Source organism: Hyaena hyaena, unplaced genomic scaffold, assembly GCF_003009895.1.
Source record: "Hyaena hyaena isolate Hyena2069 unplaced genomic scaffold, ASM300989v1 scaffold_786, whole genome shotgun sequence".
Classification (NCBI taxonomy): Eukaryota; Metazoa; Chordata; class Mammalia; order Carnivora; family Hyaenidae; genus Hyaena; species Hyaena hyaena.
Genome location: NW_024081421.1, coordinates 718434 through 731413, shown reverse-complemented (window position 1 = coordinate 731413; position 12980 = coordinate 718434). Strand labels below are relative to the sequence as shown.

The following is a 12980-nucleotide window of genomic DNA, read 5'->3' as shown; positions in this document are numbered from 1 at the left end:
AGGCAGAAGAGAGATCAAACCGTCCGTTTCCCCTCTGGAATTCCCTTCTGGAATTGTCTGGAGCCAGATAAGACTTTTGAGAACAACTGCCAACCGTGCAGGGGTTCAACTTTTCATAAGGCGGGTACCCCGGGCCACTGGGTCTCCTCACTTCAGTAAACATGGACCCTTCTGCAAAGTCCCTGATTATGCTCCAGAGGCATCTGGGGACAGTTTCTCAAGACAGCTGTCAGCAGGTAGCTTTCTGAGGGGACCTAGCTCAGACGTCTTTACCAAAGAAGTTGTGAAGAGGAAATCTGGCCATCAGCTGGGAAACAGGTCTGAGATAAAGCTTACTTATGGGAACCAGCATAAAGAAAGGGAATTATAACATAGCCCAGAACAGGAGATGAAGATGGGAGCTACTACCTTCCACTAACTGGCTGATCAGAACGGAGAAAAATCTTTATGAAATTGACCGTCCACTCAGTCCCCAATTTCTGGTCTTGAGGGATAGAGATTCAATTTTTGTTGATGAACCCCCCAAGCAAAAGAAATTACTGAAAGTTTCCTTTACTTTGTTTGCCTAGAGTCCTTCCGTTTAACGCACAACATTAGTTTTCTATACCTTATCAGTGCCTATTTTATTTCTCTTCCCTTCAATATACAAACATAAAATGCTATCACATACACAACCTTTTTTAAGTTTACTTATTTCTTTTGAGACAGAGAGAGAGAGAGAGAGAGAGAAAGAGAGAGAGAAAGAGAACCAGCGGGGAAGGAGCAGAGAGAAGCGGAAACAGAGGACCTGAAGTGGGCTCTACACTGACAGAAGAGAGCCTGATGTGGGGCTCGAACCCATGAACCGCAAGATCATGACCTGAGCCTAAGTTAGATGGTCAACTGACGGAGCCACCTAGGTGCCCCATACACGTTTTAATTAAAATGACTTATTTTGCGACAGAGTTACTTCGTTTGATTCACAAAACACAGAATCAACAGGTTAAAGCACAGAACTATAGCCATTCAGGATCGGAAGACACATATAGGCCCCGACTAAGGAGTGCAGACTGTGACTTTTATATCTGTGGCATCAGACAAATTCACACAGAGGGAAAGCTCGAGCACAGCACTCTGTGATTTTATGCTTTTACTCCCAGAAGCATACAAATGTAGGCAAAGCTGAAAGTGCAATTCAGGTACTTACTGATTCCTTGAAAGAGCTCTTCGATATTAATAGCATTTTTTGCACTTGTTTCAACCACGACAGCACCTATGGATTCAGCATATTCCTTAGCGTCCTTCAAGGGAACTTCCCTGGAAAAGAGGTCACACCCGGACAGAAATGAATGCTCATTTGTAAAACATAAGTAACCCAGCAGACCAAACAAAAAGCTCACGTGGAAACAGCTCCTTTACTGTCCTGCAGGATAACAACTCGATTGCTCAGCAAGTATTGAAAACCGAGGAGAGTGGAACATTTTTAAAGTTTAATATCTGGTCTCTGGCATCCATGGAGGTTAAGATGTGCATATATAAAATGCTGTCCCCCAGAAGGAAAGAATTCCAAATTTTAGAAAAACTCGTTATGAAGATGGTAGCATACGTTCCAGCTTTCAGAGTTAGGCCTGATTTCAATTCTTTTCCCATAAAAATGACTCGTTATATACTTTCAAAATTTTGTGTATGTGCATGTGCATGCATGTTCATGGTCCTGCGCACACACACACGCTTTTGTAGAGCTTTTTGCATACTGTCTTCCACAGATCAGAGAGAATATGTGACATAATGCGAAGGCCCGGAAATTGACATGGTTATAGCCACCGTGCAATATGACATAACCGGACTTTCACCTTTAAGAGGCTGTTCCTGCAAAGGTTTTAAGACATGAACTCTATTTAAATGAATAATCCAGAAAGATATTTATTGATCTATTTTTAATGTGAAGATGCTGTGGTGGATCCAAAGATTAAAAAGACACAGGTCCTATTCTCCAGAAGTTTAGTCATTTATTCAACAAATATTTGTTGAGCGGCTATTATATGCCAGTCTCTCTTGTAGGTGCTAGAGAAAACAGTAATCCCTGCCTTCTGGAACCCACTTGAGAGCAAAGACAAACATCATGGTTACTCTGACTCACAACACTGTAACATCTGCAACATGGGGATAATAAAGAGGCAATAAAGCACTTCAGAATTATAGGAAGTATACAGGAATACAAGAAGTATACTGAAGTATAGGAAGTACAGGAGTACAGGAAGTGTACAGAAGTACAGGAAGTACAAAGGTACAGGAAGTATGGGAGAACAGAAAGTTACAGAGTACAGGAAGTACAGAAGTACAGGGAGTGATGCATTTTGATTGATGGAATCTGGGAAGATGAGGGGAGTGTGGCCAAGAAGTGGGTAGAACATGAATAAGAATTTGAGATGCCACCCCTGGAGAAAGGCCCCATGGCAGGGGAGTACCCTCATCCCCATATACTGTTAAAAATCAGTTCTGCACCCAGCACTGCCTTGGATAGAAGGGTGCATTTACAAGTGAACCGTCTCAATGGAGAAAGGGTTGGACTGAGACCTTCGTCTTGAGATGGAAGGGGGTGGCCAGCAGGAACCACAGCAGATGGACCGGAAGACACCCCACACCTGTCTCATGCCCAGCTGCCACTGAAGAACAGGAGGGCAGCAGAGTCAGCCCCACCTTCTAGAGGAAAACGGTACACAAAATAGGCTACGGTGGGGAACGAGGAGAAGAGTTTGGAAGCCCCTCTCATGCTGTGGCCGAGAGAAAACACAGTGCTGGACTAGACAGATGGCTATAGGAAAGAAGAAAGGTGGACAGAAAATCAAAACTGCGAGTGGGGTGAAGAGACTATATCCCTCCCCCACTTCCTTCCCTTTCCTTCACCCCTCCAAATGCCTCTTAAATGGTTTTAACTGGCTTATAAAGTTACTGGAGAAATCGTCCTTGGCATTTAAATTCTTTGCAGACCCGAAATCAATGAGAGGAGGGCTTTTTGGGTGCCAGCTGGGAAGGGCCCAAGGAGAGTCAGCCGTGGTAAAGGCAGCTGCCCCAGGCTTCCAAACCAGAGACAAAAACCCTCTTGAGTCATGTCTTTTGGAATCTGTTCTTCCATAATCTTTCTTACCAAAGACCCCCTGGGAAAAACTATGCTCCTGAAATCTATATTCTCAACAGACAAGCCCCAGGCCTCTCACAAAAATTGAAGGGGGAAAAAAAGAAACTTGAGTTCTTTGATGGCAATGAATTTTACATTGAAAACATTCCAGAAAAGGGCTTTTCTGCCTGCAGGTTGGCAGGTTACCCTAGTTTTCATTTCTTCCTGGCAGTCTTTATCAAACCACAAATAGAAGGGTGGGGCTCATCTCTGCCCAAATTTGGTTTCAGGTAAAACAGGCTGTGCCCTGCTAATCTCTCTACCTGGGGGGTATGGGTGATTCTGGCCAGCAAGAAAGCTTTGGAGACCCCTGAAGCGAGGGCAGATTATAAATAAAGTCAAATGCTTCCTTAGCCTCTCTTTCCTTAGTGCCTTCATAGGACAAAGAGGAATAGCATAGGTTTTGCCAGGATTAAGGCAAGTCGCTTTAACACACAATCCAAACTATCCATCCTGAGCATAAGAGTAAGCCTATATGGGCTGATTATCTCACAATCTACACCGGACCTTGAAATGGAGAGATAAGAAAAGTGTGTCCTCACACTTCTTCTATGTTTAGAAATGGTCTCAGGAAATAAATGACTTTTCCAAAATGACACAGTGAATCAGGTGTGGATGCACATCTAATCTCAGACCCTCTGGCTCTGCCCACTTTGCTCCCATCAGGCCTTGAGCAACATAACCACCCAGTGGGCACCCACGTTCCTGAGGCAATTCTTTCGATCATTATAGGCAAAGAATATGTGACGTTCTAAAGATCCTCAAACTGTAATACACTGGAGTCAAGGGTGGCAGCAAGGGAAGGGCATAGCCCATCCTCCTAAAGAACAGATTCTTACTCTGAGGCTGGAGGGCCAGTGAACGCCCCTCTAACAATGAACTGAGATCAGAAGGACCAACCACTCCTGGGTCTGTCAAATATATTTCCTCTACTGTGGTGTAAAAAGAAATACGTATGTGCTCCTTCTTCTTACTTCTTGGCACAGAGTTCCCGAAGCCAGGAAGTTTTCTATGTGGTGGGCGTGTCTTTTGTTATTCACAAAGGCCCCCATTATGCCACACCTGAATTTCTTATAGGAAGGGGCCCCTAGGGAGCTTCAGATGGGGGCTGGTGGCCAAAAGACCCAACCCCACGATTAGAGGGCTGAAACTCTCAGGCCCACTCTCCAATCTTGGGGAGAAGAGAACTGGAGATTGAATCAATCCTGACTAAATAATAAACCTCAGGGAAAATTCTTGAACACAGGCTTGGAGAGGTTTGAGTTGGTGAACACGCTGAGATGCTGGGATGGTGGCAACCCCTACCTTGCTCTAGGCTTCCCTTCCATCTGCCTGGTCCTGAGTTGTATCCTTTATGGGAACACTATAATCCCAAGTCTCGTGTTCTAGACTAAGAACTCTGTTCTAGTGAATTATCAAACCCAAGGTGGAGAGAACATAGGAACCCTCAGATTGGTAGTTTGCTGGGCAGAAGTGAAGTTAACTTCTTAACCACGACTTGCATCTGGTATCGGAAGTGGACAGGTGGGGCAGTCCTGTGCGGCTGAGTCCTTAGTTTGTGGGATCTGTGCTAACTCCAGGGAGTGACCGTCAGAATTGAACTGAATGGCACGACATCCAGTTGGTATTGGCAAACTGTGGTTGGAAGAAATAGGTACAACTGCAGTTTGAAGAAGAGCCTTAGAAAGGTGAGGATTTCCTTCCTCAGAGCCTGTTGCAGGTAAAATAGCAACCAGTGGGAATGCCTCCAGCTGCATTCCCACGGAGGCCCACTGCACGACCCACAGGGCTGGAAGGCTGCCATCACTGGCCTTCTGTGATAACGATCGCATGAGACTATGGCATCTAGTGGCTTTCATTCATTTTTTTCTGACAAATATTTATCACGTGTCTGCCATGTGCTGGGCATTGTGCTGGGCACTGGAACAGGTAAACAGAGACTCATTTGCCCAAGCCCAGATTTAAACAGACCTAGTCAATTTTGATGGGAAAGACCGTTTTTTTGACTTTCTAGACCAACCCATCTACAAAACTCAGGACTCCCAGAAATCACCCTGAAGAGTTATCGTAAAGCAGCCAGAAGTGTAGACTGGGAGTTCCCTTGGTGCCCCTCCCACTGCTGCTCCTTCACCCTCTTTTAAGAGCTGATGGTATTCTGCCTCCCTTACATGTGAGCATCACATCACCCAGGGTTTCTTTCTTGACTATCTGAGATTCTACCCCCACAGGAAAGCAGCTGCAGGTGGGTCAAGTGGTCAGGATAGAGGTTAGGGTGCAGAACCAGGTCTGGTTCCCTCTGGAACCAGTGGGAGACACGAAGGGCAGACAGAGTGGGAAAATGGAGACCATGGGGGAGGCTACCGTCCCCTCACCAGGAAAACACTAAATTCAAGGGATTGTCCGAAGACACCAGAGTCAGGATCAGAACCAAGAACTGAGTAATGGGGGAGAGACAGCAATACTGGTCAGGCTTAGGGGTCAAAACACACGACAGGGGAGTCTTTTTCTAATCCAGGCCTGATGTTAATTATTTTATATTGGAATGCGGTCCGCACAGCAGCCCGTCATGTGTCTCGGGCCACAGCGCTCAGAGGCTCTCCACGGGGGAGAGGGGTCAGGAAACAGCGCTCTTGTGGCCTCCAGAGTTTTGACAGGCTGTGCTGCCCAACCAGGGTCCCTGTTTTGTTGTTCGTGATGTAACCTGGCAACATGGCAGCTGACTCATTCTCTTTTCAGAGGTATTTAATTCTCCATGATCCTCCCCCACTGATGGCAGAGAGAGAGGAGGGCACGTACCCCCAGGACTTCCTGAAGCCCTACCTGAGAGGGAGGGGATCGAGCCAGCAGGCTAAAGGCAGAGTAATGCTCTACCCTCACTAGGGGTTCATTGGGAAGGTTCAGTTCCATGGGTTCCTCCTGAAAGTCAATGTGAGTCCCACTGAGCCTCCACAACTGGGTTTCCCCCACCCCACACACTTGTGCCTCCCCTGCCCCGGGTCTCATTTTACCCCCTGGGGTAAAATGCACACTGCAGCCTTCTCAGACAGCAGCCCTTCTCTGCTGGGTTCTGATGGAATGTTGTGAATGATTCCCGCTGCTTTTGGCAAGAATACCTAAAACACGTGAGGTGGCTTTGACAAAAAAACTTCTTAGAGAATATGGTTTTTCTGCATTTGATCTTCCATGAGTTCTTTGAAGTTTTCACGTAGCTTAGAGAAGGTGCATAAAAGTCCTCATTTTTCTGGAAAATTAAACACATTAAAAACCAAACAAAACCTTGATGCTAAAAGCAAAGAGACAAAACGAGGATAAACACCCAAGATTCCTGTAGTCGGTCACAGAGCAAATTGGCCTTCTCTACATCTCCCCAGAGGACATCTGTGAATCCTTCCGGGCCTTGTTTCTCAGGTGTGTTCTACAGACCGCCCATCGCCGTGATTATTTGGGGCTCCTTAGAAATGAACATCTCCATGCCTCAAACCTGCTGAACCAAAAGGTCTCTTAGGTGAGCCCCAGAAATAGGCCTTTGAGCAACTTCCCAGCAGCTTCTTATGCATTCTATAGCTTGAGAACAACTCTTTTAAGGGGTGGACTGTAAAATACTGAGTTTGGTATTTCTGCCATCTATCCAATTCATAAGCTGACACTCTTAAGTTACAAGTTTAGAAATCTGCACTAAGATGACGATACCTAGGACATAACCAAATGTCCATGTTTCAGACACTATTCTTACAAGTGATACAATAAAATAGTGCCCTCGTGAGCTCTTAGTCCCAAAGAAGGTTTCTGGTGGTTCAGGTACATTCTAGAGTGTATATTTTATTTCCAAACTATCATAACAGCAATAACCAAGCATTTCATATTCTGACAAACTCCTGGAAGAAAGCAATGCACATTTCACTTTAAAAGCTTTACCCTATATTGCTCCTCTCTCCCCCAGCCACAGTCCCCTTCCAAGGTCAAGCTTAAGAGACCCATGAGTAAGTAGTGGGGCAGCAGTAAGCAGCACACAGTTGTTCAATGTCTGGTGGAATTCTTTTTTGTCAAAGCCACCTCATGTGTTTTAGGTATTCTTGCCAAAAGCAGCAGGAATCATTCACAACATTCCATCAGAATCCAGCAGAGAAGGGCTGTTGTCTGAGAAGGCTGCTGTGTGCCACGAACTGGTCTTGGCCCTCCCCATGCCCTCAAGCAGCCACCGAAATGAATAAACAGGGCTTGTTATGTCACATTAGCACATATTTTCTCTAAATATGCAAAATACCTATGTAATGCATAGCAAGGCAACCATTTAAGCAATAATCAAAGCAGCAATAATTAAAGCAGTTTAAAATGCTAGTTCTTCCAGACAACCGGATTGGTCTCCCTGTGCAACTAAAACCAAAATGAACTTTCTTTAAAAAAAACAAAAACAAAACAAAACAAAAATGAAGAATAATTGCCACCTTCACAGTAAATACCTGACTGGACAATAACACTTTACAATGACCTAAGCATTTACAGTTAAGCACTTGACATGTGTACCCTGGGAAGAATTTCTGTTCCCATGGGGCCTTGCTTACTTATTAATGTGTATCCATAACTGCTATTCACCTGGGGCCAAATTCCTGGTGTCAAGTTCAAACAAGCAGTGTCAGGTTCTCATCCCGGACTTAAATGGATTGTTTCTCATGGAAAATGTCAGAGTGGGAACTGAATGCAAACTAAGCAGAAAACATAGGTTTCTCTAGGGAGACTCGGTCATTCCTTTGTTTCTTAATACCCCTTTCTCCAGACAGAAATTTAGGCTAGTCCTGAGGAGGCCAGAGAGAACCACAAGAAAGAGTCTCTAGCTCCAAACCCTCTGAGCAGAATATGACCAACTGCTATTTTCTCTTGGTAGTTTGCAAATTATACTCCCTCATGAATCCTGCTTGAACTGTTTTCAAGAACACTGGTTCTGGAAAAGACTATTAGGTTTAAAGTGGGGCCCTACACTGTCTTAGGTGCAGGACCTGAGACAAGCACCTTAACCTCTGTGCCTCAGTGCTCAGCTTCCTTATTGACAAGGAGGGAGTAGGAGAGTTACTCTTTCATTGGATTATGAAGATTAACACGAATTCCTTATAATAGTGTGTGTGGCACACAGTAATAATTCAATTCCTGCTAGCAATGATGTTGACCCTATTTTCAGCCCATTGCCTAAATGAACAGTACATAAACAGAAGTAAATATTGTGCCATTTGAAAGAAGTCATTGAGATGCTATAATTCTTTTTTTTTTTAATGTTTTTTATTTATTTCTAGGAGAGAGAGAGAGAGACAGCATGAGCAGGGGAGGGTCAGAGAGAGAGGGAGTCACAGGCCGAAACAGGCTCCAGGCTCTGAGCTGGCAGTCAGCACAGAGCCCGACGCGGGGCTCGAACCCACGAACTGCGAGATCATGACCTAAGCGAAAGTCGGACGCTTAACCGACTAAGCCACCCAGGCGCCCCCATAATTTGGCTATTTTNGCGCTTAACCGACTAAGCCACCCAGGCGCCCCGAGATGCTATAATTCTTAATAGAAGTGACATTTTGAAACCGAAACTTTGTGTAGCGTGTAAAGGAAAAGGAAAAAAAGATTATTGTATCTTTTTAAAATTTTTTTAACATTTATTTTATTTTTGAGAGAGAGAGAGAGGAAAGGGGCAGAGAGAGGGAGGCCCAGGATCCGAAGCAGGTTCCAGGCTCTGAGCTGTCAGCACAGAGCCCAACACCGGTTCGAATGCACGAACATTGAGATCATGACCTGAGCTGAAGTTGGTGCTTAACCAACTGTGCCACCCAGGTGCCCCAGATTATTGTTATCTTCTAAGAAAAATCTCCAGGAACAAAAAGCTTACCCCTCTGTTTAATAATATATCTGTTGATAACTTTGGAGAAAATCCTTCCCCTGTCCGCTAAAGAAGGTTAGAATCAACCACATGGTCCTGAATAGAGTTCTGACAGTATATAATACATAAATAAAATGTGTTAATCATCTCCTTATATTATTGTCAAGGCTTACGGTTAGCAGTAAGCTGTTAGGAATTAAATCATTGGGAAGTCAAAGTTATATGCAGATTTTTTGGTTGAATGGTGGGTCGGCACCCCTGACTCACACATTGTTTGCGGGTCAGATATGTGTGTACATTCAAGTTTATCTGCATGCATTGCCTAGCTCTGCTCACTGAAAGGTCCTAGAACAAATGACACCCCAGTGGCAACAAGCCACTGCAGCCCAGATCCTGGTTTGTAAGTACCATTCTTCAATAAAAAGGAACCAGAGCTCCTTGGAGAAATGGCTAATTCTAGGGCTGAAGTCTAAAATATGCAAGATGAGCCGGCAATATCTTGTTGTGTCAGAAAGTAAGGAAGTGCTCAAAAACCAAAAGGATAAGCATATGTCAAAGGGACATGGGAGCCAACAGAAAGAGCTCCCAGTGGCTACAGCTGGTACAGTTTGAGCAACAGTTGAAATAAGACAGCATTGCATTATAACCTAAAGCATAAAATAAATATCTATGAGTCCATACTGATATAAATAAATGACTGAATACATCAGTTAGGTGGGGAGAGGTGACAAGTTTTACCTGCAGAAGAATTCCAAGTAATTCTTTCTCAAGGAGGGAGGCATAATCCCTACCCTTTGCGTGTGAGCTTAGACTTCCTTCCAAAGAATACAGTAAGGAAAGTGGAGGGATAACTTTACAGTGCAGAAACCTGACAACCACCACCTCAGCTGGGTGACCAAGGTCAACAACACCAGTAGTTAAGCATGCGTGGTAAGGAACAGCCCCAGTCTAATCATGAGAACAGCATCAGACAAACCCCAATTGAGAGATATTCTCCAAAATACCTGACCAGGACTCCACAAAGCTGCCAAGGCCATCAAAAACAAAGGAAGTCTGAAAAACCATCACAGCCCAGAGAACACCAAAGAGACATGACAATTAAATAAATGTATTATGATATTTTGAATGGAATCCCAGAACTGGAAAAAAAAAAAAAAAAGGATATTAGGGAAAAACTAATGAAATGTGAGTAAAGTGTGAACTTTAGTTAATAATAAAGTATCAATACCAGTTCCTTTGTTGTGACAAATGCCCTGTAGTAAGGAAAGGTGTTAATAATAGGGGGGAACAGGATGTGGGGTATACGGGAGCCCTCTGAACTATCTTTTCAACTTTTCTATAAAGGCAAAACTATTCTGAAACAAGAGGTTTACTTATCGTTTTTTAATTACCCATAAAAATAAACACACACACACCCAACGCACACATCACCACATGTAGATTTAGGTCCTAATATTCCCCTAATTGCCACCAGACTGCAACATATCCACTTTCCAACCATATTCTCACGATATCTCTACTAATATTGGTTAAACAGATTATAGACCATTTATCAAGACTTATAATAAAGCTGTAAGAATTTGGTCAGCACAGTATTGGCAACAAATGGATAAATAGGCAAATGGAACAGAATAAAGAGCCCCAGAAACAGCCCCATTCATGCACGACATGTGACCTATGAATGAGATGGCATGCACGTCAGTGGGAAAAGTAGGGATTTTACAACAAATGCAGCTAACGAATTGGATAGCTATCAAGCAGCATATATAAAAATCAATTCCAAGTGATTTAAAGACAGATTTAAATCACATATTTAAAGATGGTTTTTAAAAGACCATCAATATAGGAATGTCTTCATGATGTCAGGGGTGTGGAAAGATATCTTAAATAAGACTCTTTCCAAAGAGTAAGGGAAAAATATTGATAAATTCTATTACACAGGAATTAAGGATTTCTGATAACACAAAGCCAAATAAAGCCAACATAAATTTGAAGAACCTATTTCAACACATACCTATGTTGAGGAAATAGCATCCAATATATATATATATACACACACATACATATATGTGTGTGTATATATATATATATATATTTTAAATGTTTTGAATAAACAAGATTAGGGTCTAGAACCCAACAGAAAAGTGGCAAAGACTTGAATAGGCTCTTCATGTAAGAGGAAACCTGAATGGCCATTAAACGTGCAATGTTTACAATTAACATGTAATGTAATGTAAGAAGATGCCAACTTCTTTATTGGTAACTGGGGAGATGCAAACTGAAATTACTCTCAAATGTCACTCCGTGCCTCAACATCTTGTGGTACCTAGACCTGGCAAGGACGTAGAGCAATAGGAGGTCATATGTACCACTAGTCTCCACTTTGGAAAACATTGGCATTACCTAGGAAAACTGAGCATGTGCACACCCTGCGACCAGGCAAACTCTTACACAATGGAATCTGGAGAAGTGCTTACACATAGCACTATGAGATGTATAAGACCATCCAGGGGCTCCTGGGTGGCTCAGTTGGTTAAGCGACGGACTTTGGCTCAGGTCATGATCTCGCAGTTTGTGAGTTGGAGCCCTGCATCAGAATCTGTGCTGACAGCTCAGAACCTGAAGCCTCGTTTGGATTCTGTGTCTCCCTCTCTCTCTGCTCCTACCTGGCTTATGCTCTGTCTGTCTCTCTCTCTCAAAAATGAATAAACATTAAAAAAAAAAAAAAAAGAACATCCCAGAAGCCATATATTCACAGTAACACCAGAAATAACTCAAATATCCCTCAACTGTAGGATGGACAAATGGTGTCACACTCATAAACTAGAATAGTATATGGAAAATCCAGCTAACATTCTTTGGGATCAATCTCCCAGGCATATTAAGTGCAAGAGGCAAGTCATCATACAATGCATATAGTGATATTCCATTTAAATAAAGTTCAAAAACCAGAAAACCCAAATGTATTACTACATAAGTAGTAAAGAATAGAGAAAACCAAGAAATGGTTACTTTCTCAAAAGTCTGGGCTATGTCTAGAAAGAGAGAAGGATATGTGGTTGAGGAGGAAGGCTTACTCATAGTTACATGGCTGTTCATTTTACTCTTTAAAATTCCCATTATTCTTTAAGATATACACCAATATTTTACATATTCTTCACTAAGAATATTAGTGAAAAAGAGAAAAATTCCAGATGTTCTCGCTCAGCTCTCTGGGGAGCTCAGCCTTCAGTTCCTTCCCTCCTCTTTCCAGACCAGCATCAGGTATAGGCCCAGCCACCTGCACAGCATCAGGAAGTATAAACAAGGAAAGGCTCATCTCAGAGCACAAAGCACACATCTAACAGCACAGATACTGATTCAGATTGACGCTTACTGGCTTTTGTGCTTTTAGGATCTGAATAAGTTGGATTTTTATTATCCAGCATCTCGAGTTGTGTTACTTGGTTAATGTAATTTTATTTTATTTTATTTTTTTTACAAATAGTTTATTGTCAAATTAGTTTCCACATAACACTCAGTGCTCATCCCCATAAGTGTCCTCCTCTATGCCCATCCCCCCCTCCCCCCCACATCCATCAGTCCTCAGTTTTTGTCAGCATTCAAGAGTCTCTCATGGTTTGCCTCTCTCCCTTTCCCCCACCATTTCCCCCCTTCTTCTCCCCCTTGGTCCTCCATCAAGTTCCTCCTAATCCTCCTATACGTGCAAACATATGATATTTGTCCTTCTCTGCCTGACTTATTTCGCTCAGCATCACACCCTCAAGGTCCATCCATGTTGCTACACATGGCCAGATTTCATTGTTTCTCATTGCCATGTAGTATTCCATGGCATAGATAAACCACATCTTCTTGATCCATTCATCCGTTGATGGACACTTAGGCTCTTTCCATGTTTTAGCTATTGTGGAGAGTGCTGCTATGAACATTGGGGTACATGTGCTCCTATGCCTCAGCATTTCTGTATCC

At 43.2% G+C, this 12980-nt stretch overlaps 1 protein-coding gene across 2 annotated transcripts in view; it reads right to left on the bottom strand.

The window, feature by feature from the left end:
* The window catches only part of RAB31 (RAB31, member RAS oncogene family), a 128431-nt gene that overhangs the window by 15961 nt on the left and 99490 nt on the right, over positions 1 to 12980 (bottom strand). For both annotated transcript variants that reach the window (XM_039219084.1, XM_039219083.1), the window contains exon 6: positions 1187 to 1296. In XM_039219084.1, coding sequence (XP_039075015.1) covers positions 1187 to 1296 — 110 coding nt within the window. The remainder of the gene's footprint in view (positions 1 to 1186; positions 1297 to 12980) is intronic.